Raw genomic sequence first — 25,852 nt, forward strand, 5'->3', positions numbered from 1 at the left:
AGTTATGTATTACAAAAGCACAAGAGAAGAAACCTGTTCTTGGGCCCAGGTGAAATCTCTCCAGCAAACAGTGAACTTGTTAAAGAAAGGAATTTGGGGGACCAAAACTACCTGTGAAATTGAATTGAACACTGGGTAAGGAAGGTCATGCTAGGAACTTGGTCTCTGAAAATGCTGGATGTTTTAGTAGTGCTTTTTATGAAACTTTACTTTTGAAACATCTTTTTTCTTAACCTGGATCTCTAATCTTTTAAATTTGTACCCCAAAAAAGTAAAAAAAAGAATCTTGACTGTATTAGAGAACAATAAATTGTATTTCTAGTCTGGCTTCAAAGCTTTGCATTGGCAACAGAAGCAAGAACTTTGATTTGCCAGCAAAGCTGAGGGTGCTGTGGATGCCTGCAGGCACTCAGACATGCGCACCCTCCCTCTGCCCTCGATCTCCACCCTCTCGGTTCCTGAGCTCTGGGCACCACAAGAGCCTGCTTATGTGGTAGCTGTTCCTTATCTTCCCAATCACAATGCTCATACCCAGATTTGAATAGAAAATGAGTTGGTTTTGTTGTTTGGTTTTGATCCTCTAGCTGTTCGGATGCATTTCAGTTCTTTGCGTTGACTCACAGGTTTGGAGTGGAGCCAGTTTTTGTGACTGTCCCATCATTACTATACATGCCTCAGAAAGCAGCTGTGCTTACAACACATTTTACATAAACAGACAACTGAATCAGGGACTTCAGAGACTGGTCCAACATTGCTCAGCTCTCCAGTGCCCTGGGCTGAGCTCCAGCTGCCAGACTTGGGCTTTGGAAACCCGCCTCTGCCCTGTGCAGCCCAGGGCTGCCAAGGTCTCTGGCTGGTGAGGATCTAAGTCTAGTCTGAGGTCTAGAGGGGAGATTGAGATGAGCTCTGAGGCAGAAGTTCTTCCCTGTGAGGGTGCTGAGGCGCTGGCACAGGGTGCCCAGAGAAGCTGTGGCTGCCCCATCCCTGGCAGTGTTCAAGGCCAGGTTGGACACAGGGGCTTGGAGCAACCTGCTCTAGTGAAAGGTGCCCCTGCCTGTGGCAGGGGGTTGGAACTGGATGAGCTTTAAGGTGTCTTCCAGCCCAAACCTCTCTGTGATTCTATGATCTGTTACTAACCTGTAACTTGGATAAAAATTTCCCCTCTCCTCCCATTCTGCACCTTGCACCTCTGTGGATCCAGTGAAGAGGAGGACACGGATGTTCTTCTCATCAGCTTTGTTTTCCAGGTTTTTGCATGTATGAATACAACAATAAGACAAGCTTGTACACAATAAGATATGTGCCACTTGGTGACTCTTAAAACACGGTTCTGCCATGTTGCATCAGTAATATATGAATCCTGACAGAGCTCCCAGACAGTCCTTGGAGTAAACTCCCACCTTAAGCAGACTTTCATGCCCTGGATGCTCTCTCACACTTCTGTACAATTAATTGCAAAGGTCCAGGTTTATTACCCATAAACGCTTACCCATATGTTGTCTTGTTCAAAGGAGCGAGTTGCATTTCAAACCAAAAGGCATTTGTTGAGCAAGAACGTTTGAATGAAACCCTGCAGCTCGATGACCAGAGCTGTCTCCCCACTGATCTGTTAGGTCTGGGTGGAGGCTCTTTCCCTAGGAGGAATAGGGCTGGTGGTGATTAATCCTCCAAACCTCATGAAACCTATTTCACCCTGGAAAAGGCAGCCGGTCCCAGACACACAATCTGACAGCAGCATCAGGAATCCTCTCTGGACGGCTCCAGCCTGCGCATGGTAAGCGTGGGTTCCCAGTGCCGCTCCTTGGCCCAGGAGGCTTCTTGGCTTCTCTCCCAGCTCTGGAGAGAGGTTTGCCTCCTGGCAAAGACTCTTATCTTCCTTTCTTTGTCCGTCTATAAAATGGGCATGAGGCATTCTTCAGGAATGGCGTTTGCTGCCAGCCTCAGTCACTGTGCTTTAACAGCCTGACGTGAATGTTACATTGGTTACATGCATTGGGGATGGCTTTTAGTTTCTCCTAAAAAGTGCTCTGGAACTTCATCCCTAGCATCGATTCACTCTGTGGCATACAGGAGCCTGCTGCGGGGCTCGGCTACACTGGACCAAGAGCAAAACAGCTTCTAACCCAGCTCCCTCCCCAGCCCTTCCACTGTCAGCACAGGCAGCAGCATCCTGTAGCTTGTGCTCAGCCAGCAGTCAGGGCAAATCTCGGCTACAGCCACACTCGGCAGCCCCAGGAAGGCCGAGGTGTGATGGCTACCTTCCACCAAAGCTTGAAGACCTTTTGTAACTATTTATTTATTTATAGAATCATCATGGAATCCCAGGCTGGTTTGTGTTGGAGGGACCTTAAAGCTCATCCAGTTCCAACCCCCTGCCACGGGCGGGGACACCTTCCACTAGAGCAGGTTGCTCCAAGCCCCTGTGTCCAACCTGGCCTTGAACACTGCCAGGGATGGGGCAGCCACAGCTTCTACCCCCGCCCAGCCCCAACGCGACCGGGCCCAGCCCGCACCGCTGCGGCTGCCGCTCCCCGCCCCGCGCCTCAGCCACCTGCGGGCCCCGCAGCCCCTCCACGGCCCCTCCTCGGGGCGGAGCTGCGGCCGGAGCCGGAGCCGGGCGGGTCCGGGGCTGCGCGGCGCCGCTGCCTGCCGCCTGCTGCCGGCTGCCTGCCGCGCCGGGCCCGCTGCGCCGCAGGGAGCTGCCGCGGGTGAGTGCGGGGCCGGGGGCGCGGGGCCGGGTGTCAGCGGGGCGGGGCGGACCCGGCTTGGCCCGGCCCGGTGCGGTCCTGTCCGGGAGGGGCAGCGGCTGAGCGGGGTGCGGCGTGGGCCTCCCAGCGCTCCTTCCCCCGGCGCGGGGGAGGTGTCCGTGTGCGTTCCCCCTGTCCGTGTGTCCCCCCGCGTCCGTGTGTCCGTGCTCCCCGCCCCCGGCGCTCCGCGGGGTCCACGCCGCGGCCCGGGCAGCGGCTGCAGTCGCGCCGCGGAGTTCGGGTAACTCCCGCCCTGCGCGGTCCTGGACTGGTCTGGCCGGAGCCGCCTCACTGGGGTCACCCGCTGCCTTTCCCGGCAGCGCCGGGCACACCTCGGTACATGTGGGCAGCGTACCCCAGCGCAGCTGATGGTGAGGACGCAAGTACCCCTTGAAGGCGTTTTTTATTCCATGGAAAGATTTCGTTGTTGTTGGAGTACGTGTGTGTACTGAGGGTCATTCTGCAAAACCCAAGACGTTAATTTCTTGCGTTTGTTCGTGGATGGGTTTTGTTTATTGCCTCTAGAAACCCTCTCCCTTTTGGCATGATTTGGGTGTGGAAGAAACGCACTGGAGGTAGCAGAAATACAAGCAACCGTAATTCCTGAAATGGCATCAGGGTTGCAGTTGCTGGTTTCTGTGGGAGATGAAGGTCTTTCTCGAAGAGAGTCACATTCAGATACAGGCAGACCAGACAAACTTCAGCCTGAACTTCAGCCCCTTCTCAAGCTCCAGGGTTGAAGTGGCAGTGCTGCCAGATTTGCTTTTGGTTGACTTCTGTTGACAAGCCAACAAGTTCATGTTTAGATCTTTGCTTACTTATTCTGAAAAGATCTTTTCTGCACTGTGATAACCACTTGGGGAGGAGGATGGAGGATGCTTCAGGCTGCAACAGAGCCACAGAAAAAGTGGCTTTTCACAAATGGTTGGGGAAAGGAGAGGGTTCACAAACCTGGGTAAAACCCTGGATGAACCCTGAGCCCTCCTAAGGAAGCCTCGGGCTCCTGCCTGCCCTGCCTTCCACCTTGACCCTAAGCCCTGCCGTCACTGCTCTGTGCTTTTTCCAAGGTGGAAGGGTTATGGCTGAGAGCAGAGGTGGGTTTTCTGGCTGCAACCAAACCGAGTCTGGAAGGGGGTTGTGTTTGTTGTGAAAGATGTAATGTATTAAATCCTGAATGTGAAGAACATGATTTAGTTTATGTTTTTCCCTTCCTTTTTTAATCTCTACATTATGGGTTGGACTGATGCATGATATTGAAGATACTTATTACATTATTTTTATGGGTTTTGCTTTGTGTCTTGATATGTCTCATGAGGTTGAAAAAACTAAAAAAAGGCAAAGCAGTTTGTTTTCCTTCTGATTGGGCAATGTGAGTATCTCATAAGAAAAATCAGGTTTAAAGTGTTGAACTTCAGATATCTGTGGTGGATGGGATGAAATGCTGAGATACCGCGTCATCGTCTTGCCATCAAGACCACGTGTCTGGGCTGCCTATTCCTAACAATGTCTTGTTGTTGAGTCAGTTGTTGCATGAAAAATGACTCTCTGTGAGTTGCTGGTACCAATTGTACCGGCTCCTCGGTGCGTCTGCAGCCACTTTGTTGGAACCTCATTTTCCCTTGGTTTAATAATTTATAAAATGCCTGTTGCCTCTAGGCACGTTTCATCCAGTAAGAAGAAAAACATCAACCAGTGTTTACTGGTTATGGAGCCTGAGATTGACAAATAATGAAGCTTTTGTGGCTGAGGGGATGTCTTAATTTTTAACTTACATAAATAAGAAAATACGGGGTTCGTGCTAAGTCTTCTGGGGATGTTGCTCCTTTTTTATCCCCATTCTTAAAAAGGTCTCTTGCTCACTGGTGGCAAAGTGTGACCTTCCTTAAGATGGTTTTGGCTCTGCTTCTCCTTTTTGCTTTTACCTATGTCTGACTCAAGTTTGGGAGCTCTTGGGTATTTAATGATTGTAAAGTAAGATAGTAAAATCAGGTCCTACCTCTTCCCAGGTTTAGTTTCGTCGGCGTGAAAGAAGTCAGTCTCTTTTTGGGCAGTACATTGCCCTCTCAAGTCCTCTGACAGATGCTTATGAACCATTATCATTAACTGCGTTTTGAATCACTCATTGAGCTGGAGGGGGAAAATTGGCTTGCAGTTCATCATGTCTCCTTTGAAACTGCTAGATGGTGATTCAGTGACCTTAGTGGGCAAATTATATTACCAGCTAATTGGCCTAAGAAGAAAAACTTGCCTGATATCAAACAAACTGGCTGCTGCTCTTCCTTGTGAAACCCTCTGCTGCCCCAGGTGATACCTCCAGTTTCAGACACTTACGGGGTTTTTGTTGTGGCACTGGAAAGGAGCATACTAAACTCTTAGTCATGTCTGTGCATGGTATCCACTCCAGCTGCATTGGGTTTTGAAGGTATTGTCCCTGAAAGTATAAAAATCATAGAATCATGTAATCCCAGCCTGGTTTGGGTTAGAAGGGACTTTAAAGCTCACCCAGTTCCAACCCCCTGCCATGGGCAGGGACACCTTCCGCTAGAGCAGGTTGCTCCAAGCCCCTGTGTCCAACCTGGCCTTGAACACTGCCAGGGATGGGGCAGCCACAGCTTCTCTGGGCACCCTGTGCCAGCGCCTCAGCACCCTCACAGGGAAGAGGAGCTGCCTCAGAGCTCATCTCAATCTCCCCTCTGGCAGGTTAAAGCCATTCCCCTTGTCCTGTCCCTACAGGCCCTTGCCCAAAGCCCCTCTCCAGGTTTCCTGGAGCCCCTTTAGGCACTGGAGCTGCTCTAAGGTCTCCCCTTCAGGAGCCTTCTCTTCTCCAGGCTGCCCCAGCCCAGCTCTCTCAGCCTGGCTCCAGAGCAGAGCTGCTCCAGCCCTCGCAGCATCTCTGTGGCCTCCTCTGGGCTCGCTCCAGCAGCTCCATGTCCCTCTTGTACTGTTGCCCCAGAGCTGGACCAGGACTGCAGGGGGGGTCTCCCCAGAACGCAGCAAATGGGGAGATCTTAAAAATCTTGACATTTCAAGCTTGCCCTCTGCTGTGGATAGCGCTCTCCGCCTTGTCAGGTGTGAAACTGCTCACCGGGGTGTAATGCTTTTGAAGGACTTGGCTCTGCTAGGGGTCCCAGCAGAGCTGAGTTTAGGAAGGAGGCTAAAGCGTGATTCAGGGGCCCCGCTCATCGCCTTGCCATCCCCATCCCTGCTTCAGCAAAGTCCTTTTCCAGGGCGATGTGCCTCTCCGCAGACGTGCCTGGCAGCTTGTGGCTGGTTGCTGGGAACGTGGGTCAGGATTAGCCCCAGCGTGGGCAGCGAGACCTGCTGAGCGGCTGGTCAGGGCAGGCAGCCTAGGACGGGGTGTGCTGTGCCCGCGGTCAGCCTGGCCGCGCTGCCTGTGCGCTGTGGAAAGCAGTTGAGGCTGGTGGCTTCTCGGCAAGGAGGGCTGTACTTCAGGCAGGTGCTGGTGTAGAAGTATCCAGGCACGGTGCACTCAGCTTTTCTTGCTGGAAGAGCTGCAGGAGTGAGCGGGGATGTGTGAAAGGGGTCAGCTGGCGGCTTTTTGCAAGGCTGTTAGTCAGGTTACACCACCTCCCAGGATGGCCCTGCCAGCTGGCTCATCTTTTAGGGAAGTTTAAAGAGGCTTATCGCAATCTTACCAGAAATCTGTCATCTTCTATTAATCTCCTTGTCTCTCCTCATCTCCTCTCCACGTGCTCCCTTGCTCATTCATCTCGACAGCACCATCCTGCCTGTATTGCTGCCGGTTGGCAACAGCTGTGTCACTTGCCCAAGTCTTGTTTTAGGGCATGTTATTTTGTAGACTGTCATTTCTTGCTGTCCAACGTTGTTTTTCTTTATATGTATATGTTCTAAGTTTTAAATCATTTTTCTTTGAAGGTGACACTCAAGCTGTGCCAGGGGAGGTTTAACTGGATATTCAGAACAATTCCTTCCCCAGAGGGTGCTCAGGCATTGGAACAGGCTGCCCAGGGCACTGCTGAAGTCACTGTCCCTGGAAGTGTTCACACACCGTGTAGACGAGGTCCTCGGTGACATGAGTTAGTGGTGGCCTTGGCAGTGCTGGGGAATGGTTGGACTTGATGATCTTAAAGGTCTTTTCCAGCCTGATTGATTCTAGGATTCCTGAAAGGATGGCAGAGCCTGGATGCTTTGCTGGCTGGGGTGGAGGTGCAGGAGAACCATGGTACCCAGGAGAAGACTCCAGCTCTGAGTATGCCAAAGCCCACTACTCTGCCAGGTCCTGCTCGGCAGCGGGCGTAGCGTGGGGCACAGCACGCCTCGCCACTGGCCGCAGCGCAAGGGACTGTGGATGCGAATCACTGGCTGCTGGCACCTTCCTCTTGGCAATCAGGACAGTTCCCACTTCGGGAGGTAGTGCTGCGCTTGGCTTGGGCAAAGAGCACAGATGAAGGGCAGTGGAAAAAACTGGTGAACTTTGGGAGGTGAGAGGAATGAAGAGGAATGAGACTCAGGTGCACCCTGAGTCTCATGGCAGAGTGGGAAAGGGTTCGTCAGCTTGAACTGGTGATACTGGACTGAGTCTGAACTTGGCGGCACCCCTCAGCACCTCCGTGAGCTGGGGCAGGTGTTACTTTCAGAGTAATGCCATTCTTCCTAATGGACCTTTTCCTTGCAGGTCTCTCAGGCGTGTGTCAGTGCTGTTAACAGCCGTGTAGGCACCAAGGGAAAGAAAAGAATAGCTTGAGGAAGGCTGAGCCTTAATACCCCGACAAAGCAAACAAGTGGTGTATCGTTTGGCCTGGATTAGGTGAGCTGTGAGATCTCTGGCTCTGCAAGCCTGGGCAGGGAGTGCCAAACCTTTGGCAAAGGTGGCTTGGCTGTCCCTGCTTCCAGAGACAGCATCCGCGTGCTGATGGGAGCTACCAGTGCTGCTGGGGGCTGCCTCTCTGCCTCTCCTCTGGACATTCCCAGGGATGCTCTTTCTCCTGCACAACACGTTTGCTATCCGTGCATGTTGCTAGCTGGCAGGGAAAGAGATCAGTGTGTTTTTTTCCAGGAGAGTCAGCTGATTTCATCCCAGGGGAAGTGGTTGAAAAGCAGGAGACAGTTCCTGCTCCTTAGCCTTCCATAATTTCAGCAGGAGAAGGATAAAGGAGGAGTGCAGTTGCCGGGTACTTCTCTGTGTTTGCATTTGAAAGAGCTTTGATAGGCTGTGATTAATGAGGCTAAAGGGAAGCTTGATAAATGGTAAATTCAAATGAACCTCAAACAAAAATGGCTTTATAAGAACGCATTTGGTTGCGTGCAAAGTGCAGCTCATGGGTTTCACGTAGCACTGTTTGCTTTATGGCTGTCAGAGTGTGTTGCATGTCCCCCCACCGAGGTGTGTCCCCGTGTGCCTGCTGCAGGAAGAGCTGCTGTGCAGCAGGTCCTGCCCAAGCCGTGTCCATGCAGACCCTCCCGCAGGCGGTTGTTTCTTTCGTGGGTTAGCTTGATATGTTTCCAAATAGAACTATCTGCATCCTGCGGCCTCCCATGTCCCCATATCCAGGCTCTAATTAAGGATGCTGTCAAAGCAGCAGGCCAGCTGCCATGGCCTTGCAGATGAGAACCATTGGCCTAATCTATTTTTCAAGTGAGTAAAACTAGGAAAAGGTACCGCCACTCTAGAATAAGAAGTTACCTGGGGAGTTAACCCAGAATAGTTGTTCTGCTTTGAATTCGCACCCTATCTCACTTCAAAATAACTTTCCTCTCCATTTATGCAAGCTCTGTAAGCACAGAATACAGGGCATGACTTAAGCAAGATCACCCAGCAGAGGTAGGAAAAATCTTATTTTTCCTGAAGTCTTCTCTGTGTTGCCTCCTGGTGATCCACACACGCTCCTTGACATTGTCATCCTTTTCTGTAGGAAATCTGCCCTGTTTCTTGCTCCATCCCCAGGAGAGATCTGCACTCCTGTCCCGCTCCCAGCTCTGTGGTTTGCTCTAACACCCTGACTGGAGCTTCCCACAACCACCTCTGCTCTCCTCCTCTGGCTTCTGTGCTGGTCCTGCACAGTGACATGAGCATCCTGAGTGCTCGCCTCCCCTGAGGACCATGGAAGGGTTCCACAAAGATCTTTTCTTAGGCTGGATGGGACCTTATCCCCTTTCTGAGTGAGTCAGTGAGAGCGCTGGGTAAGAGGCAGCATCAGGTGCCTTCATGTGAGCTGGGGCCGATGGTCTGAGCTGGGCATAGGTGACAGCCGTAGATGATGTGCTGCGGCTGCGCTGGGCGCTGCTCCTGTCCTGCCTGGGCTGGGAGGAGGGGGATGTTTGCATAGTGGTTTGGGTTGTGCTGAGGCACTCTGCTGTTACACTGCTCCTTTTGGATTTGACAAGCTCAAGTTCAATGTATATAATTTTAACATCTCATGATTCCTTAGGGGCTGACTCATGGTTTTTTGGCCTGAATGAATCATAGCTCTTGAACTCCATTGCTAAATTCATTATGCAGCAATTACAGGGTTGGAAATGCCACCCTAAGTGCACACAAACAAGCTGGCAGCAATTTTTCCCTCCTTTTCTCTCACCCTGTGTTGCCAAGAGACCTTCCTTGTGAGTTTGCTTATCAGTTCTTCCCTCTGCTCTGTAGCTGAGGGGCTGCATGGCCACATCTCGACGCTTTGCCCTTGAGCTGGAAGGGGCAGGAGTTGCAGGTTGGGTATTTCTGGAAGAGAAGAGAGGGGGGGCAGCCTTGGAGGGAAGGCTGGAGATGCACAGCTTCACTCATCGGTGCCAGTTCCCTTAATTTTGTCCCAACTGCTCCATGGCCATTATGGTGCAGTCATGGCATTTCTAATGATCCATATGGGAAAACTGCAAGTATGAGGCATTGCTCTGCAGTGGCAATACTGGATGTTGGCAGCACTTCACAAGCACAAATTCTGCTTGGTTACTTGCTCAGCAGCTCAAATACCCATCAGAGGAGAAAGACCAAGGGAGGTGTGAGCCCCATGCTGGCTGTGAAGTGTCTGCTAATATGCACCATTGTTTTCTCTGCTTTATGGTACTAAGCCTAGATTTGGGGATTTGTGTAGGACTTGGCTTTTTATTAGTGAGGTCTTGAGCAAGAGCTCATCTGGTATGTTAAATTAAGACGGGCTTTGTACTGGGTGGGCTTTGCTTGCTGACTTCCTTAACCCACCAGAGCAGCTGGTGGGAGCTGTGCTGTAGATGTGACAGCAGGATGCAGAAGGGCCATCTCCACCATCTGCAGGATCAGATCAGATCTCTGTCTTTTAAGATGCCCCCACTACCTGCATTCCATTTTCACTGCCAGAACACTGATTTTTCTGCCATCCAAATAAAACTGCTTCTCAGAACAAATACTCAGCTGAGGTACATCCCGAGTGGCAGGGTGTGTACCTGTGCTCAGTATGCCCTTCAGAAAGTCTTCCTTAAGAGCAGCCATTCTTCCCAGCTGAGTTCCGGCCCTTAAATCTCGATATCTTTGGGAACAGTCTCTGCCCTGGGCGGGTCTGGCTGCCTGCACATCCAGGCATGGCTGCATATTAAGACAGCAGAGAAGGATGGCAGAACCCTGTGCTCAGGCGTTGTGAGTTTCTCTTTGGTTCTTCTTGGCCTGTGGCAGCAGAGCCCTAGTGCTTGTAATCCCAGAAATGGCAGAAGCAAAGTAAGAGCTAGACTGATGAGGAGCAGAGCAGTACCAGCAATTCTGGTACCATGGTCATAGTGAAGTTAACCTACAGCATCCAAAATCATCTTTTCAGGCTAAGAAGTGGTAAATATTTGATGAAACTGAATTTCAGAGCAACTGTATTGTCAGAGCAGCAAGTCAAGGCAATGTACCATTCCTTAGTGTGGTCAAGAGTAGATACAGAAAACACAGAAAGTAGGGCATGTATGGTGACGTGCAGGTTGATAACTGTGCCTAAAAATAAGGTACTTTAGAAACACAAAATCTGCCTCACCAGCAAGGCAGTGGCAAGCTGCTCCGAGTGATTTAAGACTGAAACTGGTGATGTTGGCACTGCAGAGACTTGTGCTAATATTTTGTTAGCATTTTGCTAGCAAAACATTTTGTTTCAACCTGATGACCTGTGTCTAAGATAAGGCAAGTTACTCTGGAGCTGTGCTTGGGCAGAGGTGGAAGCGAGGGGCTGTTGGTGGAGATGCTTTTCCTCAGCCAAGCCCTGCCAGCCACAGTCTGCTTCCTGTGCAGGGTTTCTGCTGATCTGCATTTTAAGAAGCCTTTGTCCCCTCGAAGTGTTATGGCTTAACTTTCTTGAAGACGCGCTTACCATGTTCCTGCAGGCTTCAAGGAAAATGGTCTTGATTGCTCTACAGGAACAGCATTTGGTGGTGCTGATCTTTGCTGCTGTTGTGAATGGGCTGATGCTGGTACCCTATAGCCACAGTACTATGCTGCTTGTTGGCATGTGCAGGGGAGCCTGACCCACTGTGCTGGAAGTATCGTAGTGTTGGATCAGCAGCATCAGGGAGAGCCCCTTTCATACATGCTGGTGGCTGACTTTGACCTGCACAGGCTAGGTGGACAGGAGGATGAGCTCTTTGGAGTGGAAGGGTCACATGTCCATGGTTTAGCAGTGGAATAATCATAGAATCACAGAGAGGTTTGGGTTGGAAGAGACCTTAAAGCTCATCCGGTTCCAACCCCCTGCCATGGGCAGGGGCACCTTCCACTAGAGCAGGTTGCTCCAAGCCCCTGTGTCCAACCTGGTCTTGAACACTGCCAGGGATGGGGCAGCCACAGCTTCTCTGAGCACCCTGTGCCAGCGCCTCAGCACCCTCACAGGGAAGAGGAGCTGCCTCAGAGCTCATCTCAACCTCCTCTCTGGCAGGTTAAAGCCATTCCCCCTTGTCCTGTCCCTACAGGCCCTTGTCCAAAGCCCCTCTCCAGGTTTCCTGGAGCCCCTTTAGGCACTGAAGCTGCTCTAAGGTCTCCCCTTCAGGAGCCTTCTCTTCTCCAGGCTGAACCAGCCCAGCTCTCTCAGCCTGGCTCCAGAGCAGAGCTGCTCCAGCCCTCGCAGCAGCTCCGTGGCCTCCTCTGGCTTCGCTCCAACAGCTCCATGTCCCTCTTGTGCTGTTGCCCCAGAGCTGGACCAGGGCTGCAGGGGGGGTCTCCCCAGAACGCAGCAGAGGGACAGAATCCCCTCCCTCGACCTTCTGCTCACGCTCTGGGGGTGCAGGAACAGCACACGGTGGGGTTCTGGGTTGCAAGCGCATGCGGCTGGGTCATGGGGAGCTTCACCAGGGTATAAGGGCTGTGTCTTAGAAAACAAATCTGAATGTTTGAGCCATATGGAGCAAAGCCTCCCACAACATAGCATTGATAATTAATTTTTCCCCAAATCTCACCTCTTTCCTCTCCCAGCGGAGCCTGCGAGCACCCCGCTGGTCCCTGCACAGCAGAGGAAGGTGGGCAGCACCATTCTGAGTAGACATACAGGTGTCTTGATGTGTGCAGGATAGGTTAGAGGGCATAGTTTTGTATTATTTGGTAAAGAGCTTTTGAGGATTATTGGAGTGGTTATAGATATGCTCAATAGTGCCTATAAGCATTAGAGTTGAAAGCAATTTTTTTAGCAATAATTAAATACAACTGCTATTAAAAAAGGATAAATGGGATTTTTGGGAAGAGCACCCTCTCCTAAATCCACCACAAAATCAATATTCTCCTGTGAGGTGTGTAGCAAACACTTCCAAATCTTGCCAGTTGTGTCCAAACCCACCGTGAATCACCACGTCATTCTGCCAGCAGCACTTCTTACGAGTCTCTCAACAGCTCTCTCGGTGCCTTGGCGGGCTGTTTGACATGTTTGGCTCTGGCACTTGGGTGCTTTAAGTTGGGCGGTGGTTGTGCCCAGCTGGTGACATCTGTCCTATGGCCAGGGGCACATACCTGGCGCTAGCAGGGTATGTGGTGTTTGTGTCTGTGGTCTGGTAGCCTGAGCCTGCAGAAGCCCTGCTGCTGACACATCCCATGTTGGCACGGCTGGGGTGCCTAGGAGCTGTAGATGGAAAATCCAGGCACTTATCTGCCTTGTTGCTGTGCCAGAATAGGGCTGTTCCCAGGATTTTTTTTTCTGTTCCCATGGGCCATAATGTGTGTAAGTGACTTTAAACAATGGAAGGATTTCTGTTAAAAAGACTGGGGTGCGGGTGAGCAGGGCTTTAATTTGTGTCTTAAGGGAAGGGTGTGGGCTCTTGCAATGGTGTTTTTGAGGTTCGGTTGGAAATTAGCTTTGTTTTTTCCCCGTGTCTTATTTTAAAACCTGTTTTAGGGGAAAATTTGTTGTTTTCCAAATTATATTTCTCTAAATGTGTAGTTTAAAATGTCAGGAAGGGGAGTACAGTTTTGGAAGACTCCACACATCTTCTGTTGCAGGGTTGATAAAACCCAGAATCTTTAACCAGGAAAAAACCAAAAAACCAATAAAGGAGGTAATATCTCTGTCCCGGATGGATTGGGCTGCTTTCCCTGCAGGTGTCTGCCTTGCAAGCCATGCTCACATATAATGTGCTGTGGAAAAAATAAATCGAGAGCCGAATCAGAGACTTATGCCCTCAATTAATTTTTGTTCCACATAATTGGAGCTGCTGCATGCCTTTCCTTCAATATTTAACTGCCTGGCTCAGAAGATGGGGCTGCTCTCGTGCAAGGGAAGTTGGGATTCGGTTCATGTTTGCACAGAAATCCTGTTCTGATCTTTCTTTGCCTAGGGGCAGGGATCCTGCTGCTTCTCTGATACTAGAGATAAATTTTTTTAGCAGATGCTTTTCTGCTAAGGAGGGCAAAGGGGAGAAGGGAGAGGTATGTAATGAATTCTTGAAGGAATAAAATTTCCTGGTCTTCAAGCATTGTCTTCTCTGGAGTCCTCTGTGCTGCCTCAAGCCTGTGTCTGTGCTGCCTCGAGTGCAGTCAGTGGGGAGCAGAGGGGAGAGCTCTACTTGTGGCTTCATTTGTGCAGTCCTCATCTGTGGGAAAAAATGAATGAGTACAATTAGTGCATGTTCTCTGCAGATGTACAGGCGGTTAAATGGTTTTCTCTATTGCACTAGGTTAGAAGGGGATGGTTTGTTTTGGGGTGTAGTTTGAAATTGAGCCCCAAACTTAGTTTCTGATTTTTTAACTCATTTCAAAGTCACAGTTAGATTTTCAAGTTCAAACTAACTGCAGTGTTCCTCTGACTTCTTCGCGTGGCAAGGCAATGGCCAAGAGCCCGGGGTGTCTGGTTTTAATGATTCGCTGATGGACCCAAAAGCAGGAGGTGAACCCACCCTTGAAAAGCAAACGGCAGCCGAGCAGTTGCTGCTGCTCCAGGGTACCCTCGAAGGTGCACCCAGCACCGCCCGGAGCTGCCCCTCAAACCAGGGGCCAGCAGAGCCTACTGTGCCCATGGATGTGGAGGGAGAGCCAGTGAGAGTGGAGCTTGGCCACCTTGCCTTGAGAGCCTGTGGCCAGGAGGGTGCTGGGGAAGCTCTGGGCCCCCAACACAAGAGGGACGTGGAGCTGTTGGAGCAAGTCCAGAGGAGGCCCCGGAGCTGCTGCGAGGGCTGGAGCAGCTCTGCTCTGGAGCCAGGCTGAGAGAGCTGGGCTGGGGCAGCCTGGAGAAGAGAAGGCTCCTGAAGGGGAGACCTTAGGGCAGCTCCAGTGCCTAAAGGGGCTCCAGGAAACCTGGAGAGGGGCTTTGGACAAGGGTCTGTAGGGACAGCACAAGGGGAATGGCTTTAACCTGCCAGAGGGGAGATTGAGATGAGCTCTGAGGCAGAAGCTCTTCCCTGTGAGGGTGCTGAGGCGCTGGCACAGGGTGCCCAGAGAAGCTGTGGCTGCCCCATCCCTGGCAGTGTTCAAGGCCAGGTTGGACACAGGGGCTTGGAGCAACCTGCTCTAGTGGAAGGTGTCCCTGCCCGTGGCAGGGGGTTGGAACTGGATGAGCTTTAAGGAACCATCCAACCCAGACCGGTCTGGGATTCCATGAATTAAAATGGAGGGGGAGGAAAACCACGAAACTTGTAGTGAACATAAAAACTATCCACATGAAATTTCTGGATTTAGAAATCTACCCTGGCAAGGACAGTTTGATGCAGAAAAGTGGCAGCCTCGAGAGCACCGTGTGGAGTGGGTGGAGGAAAGAGCATTCCCTCTGCACAGCTTCTAGATAAAGGTTTTCCGAAAAGCCTCCAAGTCCCGCTGCCTTGCACTGGCAGTTGTGCTTAAGGAGCAGCTTTGCACAAGAGCCATGTGGAGGGAAGCAAGCGCTGCGTTTGTGTGGTTTTAATGCTCTGGTGTGCTCCTAAATCATGTGTGTTCTGTGCCTGGGTTTGTGTCCTACTGAAGCAGAGCCCACGGTGTCCGTGTCCCTTGAACAAAGACCCAGCTCTCTGATAGGAGGTATATATACATCAGAGGACCACCACCAGATGTGTTCTGCTCATCACTGAGGTGCCACTGGAAGGAGCAGCATGTTTCTAGCATGCTGATGTGGGGGAAGACTGCTTGGCACAGGTCTTTTCTCAAGGAAGCCCACGTTAAAATATTGATAGGAAAAAGAATGTATATTGTGCTGTGTGGGGTGTTTACGGGAAATATATAGTGAAAATACTGAAGGGCTTTCCTCAAACAACTGCCAGTGTTGTTACAAGTGGAACAGTTGCGGGGAGGAAGGAATGAGGCACTTCACATGTTCTGTTGCAGCACTGGCTCCAAAGAGAGTTTTTTTTGACTTGCTGTTTTGTTTTTTTCCCCGTGCTCATATTTCATTCCCACTGCTGGGAAGGAGCTCATTGAAGAGGGAGAGATCATCAGGAACTAGAGATAAAGCAGCCAAGCCAAAATGTTTTTAATTCTCTGGAGAAGAATTTAGCTTTAAATTTTGAGCTTTCCATTAAGCTGGAAACATAAGTGAACGTTGATGCACCTTCAGCACCAAAGTGACAATGAAACTCACAGTGAAACTTCCTTTGCTGCAGACGGGTAAAACAGTAACTTCAAGAAGGTAATTGGGGCATAGATTAAGTTACTTACTTTGCATGCATGAAACCTGTGGAAAGCCAAGAATCTCTCCTGAAACTCCTGTTTTCTGATGAGATCTTTCTTGTACCTGCTCTTCGTCACCAGCACTCCAGGGCAGACTGTAGTAGCCCTTCAGGGCTCTTGGCTGAAATATCTTATTTTTCTTTTTTCATGGAGGTGATGTTTCCTGACACTTTCCTCTTCATTCCTTCAGGAGGAACCATTCATCTGGTAGTGCTGAGCATCTGCTACTTAAAATTCTGCAGAAGCCCTGAGTGAGGGAAGGAGCTATTTGCTTCTGAGATACCAGTGAAACTAAATCATGCAGCAACAGTTCTGATCATTTTCACTCCTCTATGTGGTTAAGGGTGCTGTGGGGCTTGCAGCATGGTGCAGGGAGCATCACATGCTATGTGCAAGAAGAATTTGCTACCAGAAGCAGGATCCAGAGCTGTTAGAGTAGCACCAAGGGACAAGTAGAGTTTCACTCATGGCTGGAGCACGGGACTAGAAATAATAATCCTGAGGTGGGAATGGAGCTCGTGCAGTGAGTTTTCTGCCTGGAGTCAGGCAGGTGACCTTGTTCTGCATTCATCTGTTCATCACTGGATGCTCTTGAGCCCTGGAGGAGGGTTTGTTGCATATTATTTTGAAAGTATTGGTGTAGCTGTACGTCAGGCTGTGGTTTAGTGCCCAGCCCTGGGCTGGGCTCAGGGGGTGTGTGTTACCAGTTTCTGACTTCAGCTTTGCTGCCAGCCCTGGTATCCCGGAGGAGACGGTGGCCAGTGCCCGCTGCCGGACAGGGGATGTGGTACAGCCTGTCTGGCAGGGTGTGATATTAGAGAATCACAGAATCCGTTTCAGAAAAGAAGGCAAACCCTTTGGGACGCTGGAAATGCAGCATTTTGAAATGCTCACCACTACAGCCTCTCACCGCAAGCATCCTCTCCTCCTCCTTCCCCGGGCTCTGTAGGAAATGTGACTGTCCTGGAGCACTGCAGGTGAAAACAAGTGTTTTTGGACCGTTATTGCTCAGAGGGGCAGATATGTCTCTTGTGATTTGAACTCCCCTTCACAGTCTGCTGTATGGTTGCTGTTGGTGTCTGACTCTCTGTCTCTCGTCATATGTAAGACCCAGTAGCTGAGTCCCCTGCTGTGGGTGTATAAGGCTGTAACAGTTTGGGTAGTTGGGTGGTAGGGCTCGATGCAGTGTCCTTGTGGACCATGCTCTAATGAAATGTTTTTCCAAAAGGCAGGAGATGAGAGAAGCAGTTGTAGTAAGGAAGGAAACCCTGGCTCTAGGCTATGGTTGTCTTAGCGTGAGAGACCCTCTTGTCTTGCTGCACCAACCCAAACAACTCAAACCAAAAAACCTACAAACCCCAAGAGCTCTGACTCCAGAGCAGGGCTCGGTCTTCTCACCACAGGTCACAGGGCAGCTTTGGCTTCTCATCTTCCTGAAGGTACTATAGGTTGCTGCAGGGAGCAGCTTGTGTGAGGGTGGAGGGGTGGGAAGTGCCTTGGCAGAGCCGGCACCGTTACGTGCTCAGCCGGGATACGGTTCAGGAAATGACTTGGAGTGTGTTCCTCTGGGGAGGGTGGGGGGGACACTGCTGCCCTTCTCAGCCCTGGTCTGGCTGAGGGGAGGGAGAGGGAGGGGATGGACCTCGGTTCTTTGTGTATGGCCAGCCTCATGGCACATCCCAGCTTTGGGCACCCCCCCTGCATCCCCTACCTTGTTCTCCCTTGGGGAACAGTTGAACTCCTGTGCCTGCCTTTCCCTGCTGCTCCTTCCTGTCACTCCATCTGTCATCTCCTCTCGCTGGCTTTCTGGCTGTCTCTGGACAGTGTGATGGCTGCTGGGCTGCCGATGAGCTCTTCCCTTCACTGGGGATCAAGCAATGAAGAGCTGCTCTGCTGCTTCCTCCAGACTTCTGGGTGATCCTGGCCAACAGCAGAAACGGTGATACAGAACATGGGTCTTTGGCCGCTTTGTGTCACCAGTGACAATCCTGGGCGTGATGCCTGACAGAGAAGCCTGTGAATTCTTTGTGCTCATTGCCAGAGGATGGGTTCAGCAAAAGGCTGCAGTGGGCTGTCAGCTAGCATGTCATGGGGCAGGAACAGCACAGCTTGGCCTTCGCCCTCATAGGAAGCAGAAGGGGTAGATCTGGCAGTTCCTCACCATGCCATGGGGCAGGAGTTGACTGTTGATGAAACAAATAAATTGGGCAGCCACATCTCCTGCAGGTGCTTATGTGCTCCTGTCCCTGCTCTAGGCTCTCATGCTTGGCTTCCAATTCCAGTGAGAGAAAATTAGCTTGGGGTGTCGCTCTTCATGCCACTGACTTGACTCTATGCTGCAAAGGCAGATGCTTGACCTAATTGGCTGGGCCCAATCCTGCAGGTGCCTTCCCACAAGCAATCCAGTGAATGGGAATGATCTCTGACTTCAGAAGTGCCTGCTCACATATCTGGGTCTTGAATTTTATCTTTGCTTCAAAGATGCACGACTTAGAAGAATTCTTTAGTTGCTGAACTATTTCATTTCAAGGTGTCCCAGTCAAGGGTTGCTCTTCCATGGTTTGTATTCATTCTTAAGTGGAATAAAACCAAAGTCAATTGATGACACTTAAGTGAAGGACTCTTGAAGTGTTTGTGTTCTGCTTCAGTGTCGTGCTGTGTTTTAAGTAGTGCCCTGGGGAGATGTGAGGGAGGATTTGCAGGTCTTTGCTCCAGCTTCATTGTCTGGTGGGGAGATGAGGAGGCTCTCCAGCATCCCTCAGCAGTGTGGCTGGTTTAACGGATCCAGCTCCAACCTCAGCAATGTTATGGCAACGTGTCTGCAAGTTGAAAGCTTTGTAGGAAGGTCGAGGGGGGCAGCTCCAAGTGTGTGCTGGAACACGAAGATGAGTGCACTTGGTTTTCTGCTTTGTGGGATGCAGGTGTGCCAGCCTCTAAATGTGACATGGAGAGAAGTATGCATAGAGGAGCTGAAGGACTGCTCCAGGCAGGGCTGGTGGTGAGGAGCTTGTAGCAACCACTGGCTTGGTAAACTCTCACTTCACAGCATTGCCATCTCTTCTTGCACTGCAAGTGAGTAACCAGTGCCCCGAAAGTCCTCGAGCTCAGTGAGGTGAATCCCATACTAAGGTGAGACAGAAGATCGTGTTTGCCCGTGCTTGCGTGCCTTTTGTAGGGGCTGATCTTTGACATGGTTGAAGTGGGTCTTGCTCTGCCACAGCACCCAGAGGATGGCAGTGGCACAAGCACAATACAATAGAGAGCATCTAGTCTTCCTCTTGACCCTTGAAGTCATCGTCCATTGTCGCTGTGGGGCTGTGTGTGTCTGGCAGGATGTGCTCGGCATGGCAGCTCGGATCTGCTGAGCTCGTGGAAACTCTGCTCTCTCAAACATGAGGAGCAACACTTTTCTTCCCTCCCCCCCCCTTGAATAAAACAGAAACCAAAATGCGATGCCTTGCAAACCACAGGCACCCACACAGCCAGCTGCTGTGTCGCTCTGCAGGTAAACAGATGCTGGGGCCTGAAACTGTGCTGTAGTTACACCCACCAGTTTGTGCCATGAGAAGTCAATGTGGCATTTGTTTGGTACAGGAAGAAACTAGGTCATTGGAAACAGGCAGCTGGAGTGATGGAGCCAGTCTCTCTGAGGCTCTGGAGTCCATGGATGGTGCAAGGGGATTTGAACCTCAGTCTGGAAGAAGTTGAGCGGTGTCTCCTGCAGGAGGACCTCTCGGAGTGACCTCTCTGCTTCTTTAGAGATTCATTTGCTAGTTGGGTTGAAGAGACACTGGTGGCTGGTACTTCCAGAAGTCTCTTGGTGTTTGTAGATCTCTCCATTTTATTCCCCTCTGTAGGCCACTTGAATCTCCCTTTTGTTCTGTTGTGAGAGCAGAGGAGCTGCTAGAGGACAAAGTGTGTGCAGGAAAGCTGAAACACAGGCAAGCAGAGCAAGCCACACTTTTCCTTTCCTTATAAATCAACGTCCTGTTGCTCTTTGCAAGGTGCAGTCCTAATACCACCAAGAAATCTTCCAGCTTTTTTTGAGCAAACACGGAAATGCTGAAATAAAGTTTCTTTGCTTTTAGGAAAACCCACCCCTGCAGAAGTAGGTCCTTGTTTCTACTTCAGGTGTGTTTTGGAAAATATTTGTTCATCTTTCAGCGAACAATGGCAGAAGTGGCCTGGAAAAGGAGCAGGGTGGGAGTGCCGCATATTTTATGCTGAGAGGCATTTCCTGCCCTTACCTCCCCTCCTTCGAGGTATTGTAAACGGGGCTTCAGATCTGCAGCCTGTGTTACTGGAGTGGAGATTGCCAAAACAGATACCTTCCTAGGAATGCCTGCGAGGGGCAGAGCCTCTGCGCAGCCGAGTTCACGGGAGGTGCTGAAGAGCTTTCCAGCCAAGTGCCTGTCCTTGGAAAATGTGCCTGCCCCAAAAGAAAAGCGTTTTGGAAAGCTGCATTTCCACTGCTTGTGTGGGCAGGGTGTCTGGGGGCTGTGGTGAGTCCCTGCAGGCAGGCAGAGCTGTGCAGGGCTCTCGTGCAATGGAGCAGCCGTGGAATACTTTTCTTGCTTCCCGGCATTCCCAGTCATGAGTTGGTATTTTCCATCTCAAGCATTTGATTTCTAGGTTGGTGTTTCTCTTATGAAAAACTTTGCAAGGATTTGGGTTTGTCACTATGAGGAGCTAAAACATTTTTTGGGTTTTTTTGCAATCTTAAGTTCTTAAGGGGTGGAACACAGTTGTTGAGTTTTTTGTTTGAGTTTATCCTGAAACCCTCAAAATATGGTTTACAGGTCCTGCTGAAGCTGCTCTTGGCCTTCTGTTGGCCTTCTTGCTCTCTACAACAACCTAATCTTAAAGGTCTTTTCCAACCTGGTTGGTTCTATCATTCTGTAATGCACTGGATAAAGAGACTGCTCAGACCTGCCTGTGTGCTCTGGCTGCGTTTGTTTGTTTTCAGTTATACCAATTATCTCTTGGAGGAAATGGTGAGTCTTGCTGTCAGTCAGCTGAGATATTTATAGGTAAGGTTAAACCACTGTGAAAGGTCTGTAGCAGTGTTTGGAAGGAGTGGGTGTCTCAACCTTGTGAAGTTTACTGGGACGTGGTGGATGTGCTGCATGGCATGGACATTTCCCTGCAGCTCCTCAGGGTAAAGCCTCTCCGACTGGGCTACTTCACCCTCTGAAGCACTCAGGGATAAACAGTGGCTTTTCCTGGCTTGGCGGGATGGGGTAAGGTCTGTATCCTCACCATGTCTCTCATCTTGTTTTAATACCTCTCTTCTGCTGCTATTTTACCCGTAGATGCTTTGTATTCACTGCTTGTGAGGCTGTTTCTTCCTCCTCTTTGGAGCAGGATAGTTGAGAAAGCAATGGCTTCAGCTACCCCGTTGGTGCTTTCTCAGGTGCTTGTGAATATTTAAGCTCTCCATATTCTCTCTTCCCCATCAACTCTTGCCTCGCTTCCCTTCCTTCAGGCTGACTGAACCATAAGAGCTCTCATCTCCTATGTGGTTATTTGCAGCTCATCTCGCTCAGGCACACTCACCTGGCCACTCAGTGTGCTTTGTGCAGGTCAGTTGGGAAAGGATTCATGCAATTTGCTTGTGACATTGCTTTACTTCAAATGCACCTTTCCTTGTTGGGCTGCTCCTTAAATCTGGGGCATGTTTCCTGCTCCTGTGCAGCAGAGGATGGGTCACCTGGTTGATGGCTTTGTGGGTAGCGCTGCTCAGAGGCCTCTGGTGTTGTGGTCACACAGAGATTCTGGGGCTGTGATTGACCTGCTCTTGTTGATGTGCTTATGGAGTCTGTACAGTGAAGCCAGAATGAGCTGGCATGTGGTAAAGAACAAACCTGAAGGAAGAGAGAAATGAACACAACCCCCCATGTTTTTAAGTATTTGAGGTGGTTTAAGTGTTGGTAATGCCTCCCTGAGAGCCGTATGCTATCCGTCTGCCCTTGACTAGGGCTGGGGTGAGAAGGGGCTGTTGGAGCGAGGCCAGAGGAGGCCATGGAGATGCCGCGAGGGCTGGAGCAGCTCTGCTGTGGAGCCAGGCTGAGAGAGCTGGGCTGGGGCAGCCTGGAGAAGAGAAGGCTCCTGAAGGGGAGACCTTAGAGCAGCTCCAGTGCCTAAAAGGGCTCCAGAAAACCTGGAGAGGGGCTTTGGACAAGGGCCTGTAGGGACAGGACAAGGGAGAATGGCTTTAACCTGCCAGAGGGGAGATTGAGATGAGCTCTGAGGGAGAAGTTCTTCCCTGTGAGGGTGCTGAGGCGCTGGCACAGGGTGCCCAGAGAAGCTGTGGCTGCCCCATCCCTGGCAGTGTTCAAGGCCAGGTTGGACACAGGGGCTTGGAGCAACCTGCTCTAGTGGAAGGTGTGGAAGAGCGCAGACGATGCTCCTGGTGGGTAGAGCTCCTCTGGGATAACCTTCTAGGCTTTGGTGCACTGAGATCTCCATTTATCTCCAGCCTTTTGCTTCTGGGTTATTTGTGCTGGGATGGCTCTGTCTTGTGCCTATGTCTGCCCTGGGCTCTGCCACTGCAGCCTTGGTCCCCTCTGCTCTGTGTGTTGCTGCTCAATTAAAGCAATTAAAGTGCAAATACATGAGCTGCCTTTTGAGCTGGTAGGTGTTGTCTGTCAGTTTTCCAGCAGGCTGGTCTTGGTTGCTGTTCCGCAGGGATGATGAGAGTTGATCCCTCACGTTCCTCTTCGTTTCAGGTTTCCAGCACATTTCATCGGTCACTGCGATGGGCCTTTCCCTGCCTGACCCCAAGATGATGGTATAGCAGCGGGTGGCTGCGATCCAGACCTGCAGTGGGGCATTGTTTCCCACTGGGACATCCTTCGCCCCACTCCCCCTCTTAGCAGAAGCCATGGATGCCCATGTGGACCTCCTGACAGAGCTGCAGCTGCTGGATAAGGTGCCCACACTGGAGAGGCTCCGGGCAGCACAGAAGCGGAGGGCTCAGCAGCTGAAGAAGTGGGCGCAGTATGAGAAGGAGATGCAGCATAAGAAGCGGAAGCATGAGAAGAAAAGAAATGCTGTTAACCGAAAGAAAGTGTCTTTTGAAGCCAGCGTTGCTCTGCTGGAGGCTTCCCTGAGGAATGACTTGGAGGAAGGTATGACACTTGGGTCTGGGAATTGCTTTGTCTGGCTGTGTGTGAGGTCCATGTAGTGCTGTGGTGTTCAGAGGCATCTGTGTTGACATCCATGGACTGCACTACCCTTGATGTGCTGTTGGTCTCTAGAGTGTTGTTATCTCTGATACAACTGTGCGGTGCTCAAAACACTGTGGGACACCAGCATTACCTAGATTGACATCAGGAGTGGGCACACAAATGCCAGGATTGGGCAGGAGTTATGACTGAGGTCTGGGGAAGGGGAGGCAGCTTTCATCTTCTCTTTCACACTTTCTGCTTACAGAAGGTGTGAATCATTTCTTTGCCTTCTGGGTGTGCCTGTTTTAGTGGTTTTTATAGAAGTCTGTCACAGAGATTTACATGTCAGTGTAAATCTCTTCAGCTTCCCTGCTTGGGGGGATTGAGAGCTACAGGGATGTATGATTTTTTCCCTCCCATTCAAAATAGCACAGCTTTGCTTAATGCTTCCTATAGAAGAGAACTGCAAATTGTTCACAATTTGGTTTAATTGCACCACTTCAAAGTGGATCAAAGTGCTTTGCTTTTGCTTCAAAATCTGAAGTGAGGAAGGAAAGAAAGTCTAAAAGTTGATCTCCATTAACCTCAGCACAGTGTGGGGGAAACCTGTAAGCTTTGGGGAGCTGGAGCTTTCTTCTTTGCGGAGAAGTATAAACCTTTCTCAGAGGAAAGGAGCAGCCTTTGGGGTTGCAGCTCTGCCAGGCAGCTAAATTGGTGTGATCTTCCTGATCCTCTGCCATGGTGGAGACAAAGGAGATGCCAAGGAAATGTGACCAGTTGAGTTGCATCTCTGCTGGGGAATGTTGCTCTAGTTTCCAGCATCTTTTGCAAGAAGCAGTGTATAGTTACCTCATATGTGGATGGAAGGCAAAGACCTTGTCTTGTGAGGAATCTCCCCAAAGTCATGTCCCTGTTTCTGAGAAGGCCTTTTGTGCACCATAACCTGTCCTTGTGTGCATGTTCTGCAGCTGTTTGGGACTGGAGCACTGTGGTGGTGGACAGTGATGGCCTGGGCAGTGTGTTAGAAGCATTTGACAAGCCCTGCTGCACATCTGTGGTTTTGCTGCATTTGTAGCCTCTCTGAGCGAGCAGACCTGGGATAATGCCCTGGAAATTGCAGGGTTTTATTTGTTTCTTCCTTGCTATAAGGGTTTAACAGTTGTTTCCAGCTCTTTGCTCCAGTGAACCTGTTTCTCTGAGCTGTTGTAGTCTTCTAGGAGAGCCCCAACAGCAAAGCCTCCAAGAGCCCTACAGAAATCGTGTCTGTAGATGTTGCCTGACATGACAGATTTAGGACTTGTACCAACTCTGTGCTGGCAGATACTTGGCAGGGTATGGCTTTGGGTTTGGTACCCAGCTGCTTGCCTGTAAGTGACAGCTCACAGTGTTGGAGTGAATAATGAGCATTTCATCCTCCTCCTCATGTGGTGATGGTGCCTCTGCTCAGTGCTTGGGCTGGAGGGTGTGATGGGGCCACGGGTCTGCGAGAGGCCCAACCATGTACTTTTGCTTTCTGTGCTTTCTGGCTCTGAATCTGGGCAGTTTGGAAGGGAGAAAACTCCTTCATTGTCTGTCTTACAAATACTTTCATATTTTGTGAGAGATGCACAAATGGCAGAGGCATCTGCAAATATGGCACTGCAGGAGGTTGGTTGTGCACACTGGTGACAGTGAGCAGGGCTGGTGTGTTAATGTACTGGTGTCAGAGGTCTTGTGGACAACAGTCTTGCACCATGTGTGGACACGGATACTTGGCTGTTGGGCATGCAAGAGTTGAGCTTTCAGCTCACAACTTCACTCTTTTCTTCCTGTAAGGCAAAATCCATTGCTGCAGGTCTCTCTTGGTACTGTAATGACAGAATCGCAGACTGGTTTGTGTTGGAAAGGACCCTAAAGCTCATCCAGATCTCCTCCCTCAACCTGCTGCACACACTTGACCTCTTTCTATATGCGAGCCCATGTAGCCGGCTTTAACCATCGGTTGCTCTTTGAAGTGATACTGGTTACACCAAACCTGATAAAGGCATTTCCCTGTTGGTGGAAAATCAACCTCTCCACACAGCGGGGAGGGCAGGAGCAGGATCCCTGTTCCAGACATGCTTCCCCGCTGGAGCTGGGTTTTTGAGATGCCTCAGGTTTTTAAATTTGATTTGTTTTGTGGTAATTTAATTTAAGTCCTACAAATAGTGTGTGGGCAGTTTCTGTCCCTGCTCCGTCCCCTCTGTGCTGTGGAACCAGTGTGAAGGGGAGGAGGGGACAGAGTCAAACCCAGATCCCAAACTGGCAATATTCCTTAGCCAGCAGGTGAGGCCAAAGCGGGGGAATTCGGGAATTCATGGGCTCTCGGAGGTCCCAGGTAATTATTTTGGTGTATGAATCATCTTTTGTTTCATGTGGGAAGTGGAGGGGGAGGCGAAGTATAAGTGATGAAGAAGTTGAGTTGGCGTGAGGCAGGTTGGAGAGCCGGGGGTGCAGCTGGCACGTGTCTCCTCTGCGGCTGTGCATTTCCATCCTGTGTGACTTCTGTACGTGTGTATTTACTTTGAACATTCTCGCTCCTGCTGTGGCAGAAGGGATGTGCAATGAAAGTGGGGAAGAGACAGTGAAGTTGGTTAGTGGTTTGGCTCTTTGTCCAGAAGGTGCCTTCTGCTGCGGTGTAACCTCCTCATGGAGGCAGTGGATTGAGCCCTGTAAGATGGAGTTGGTGGTGCACAACCCTGCCCTGCCCTCCAGGGAGCAGCCCCGTGTCCCTCAGGACCTGGACATCCCAACTTCACTGTCCTTTGCCTGTGCCCTGCCAAGATGCAATTGAAAGAGCAGCTCTTGTTTTGCTCAGGTCTTGCACACCCATAGGTACCTGCAGCACTGTCCCCAGCCCCCGTTTCCTT

At 50.6% G+C, this 25,852-nt stretch overlaps 1 protein-coding gene across 1 annotated transcript in view; it reads left to right on the forward strand.

Annotated features, from left to right (window-relative positions):
• The first annotated feature begins 2,624 nt into the window (after positions 1-2,624).
• PPP1R16B (protein phosphatase 1 regulatory subunit 16B) overlaps positions 2,625-25,852 on the forward strand; it is a 63,804-nt gene continuing 40,576 nt past the window's right edge. The window contains exons 1-2 of the mRNA XM_030503365.1: positions 2,625-2,708; positions 22,524-22,925. Of these exons, the coding sequence (XP_030359225.1) occupies positions 22,679-22,925 (247 nt within the window). The 5' untranslated portion in view covers positions 2,625-2,708; positions 22,524-22,678. The remainder of the gene's footprint in view (positions 2,709-22,523; positions 22,926-25,852) is intronic.

This window comes from Strigops habroptila, chromosome 13 (genome assembly GCF_004027225.2).
Source record: "Strigops habroptila isolate Jane chromosome 13, bStrHab1.2.pri, whole genome shotgun sequence".
Classification (NCBI taxonomy): domain Eukaryota; kingdom Metazoa; phylum Chordata; class Aves; order Psittaciformes; family Psittacidae; genus Strigops; species Strigops habroptila.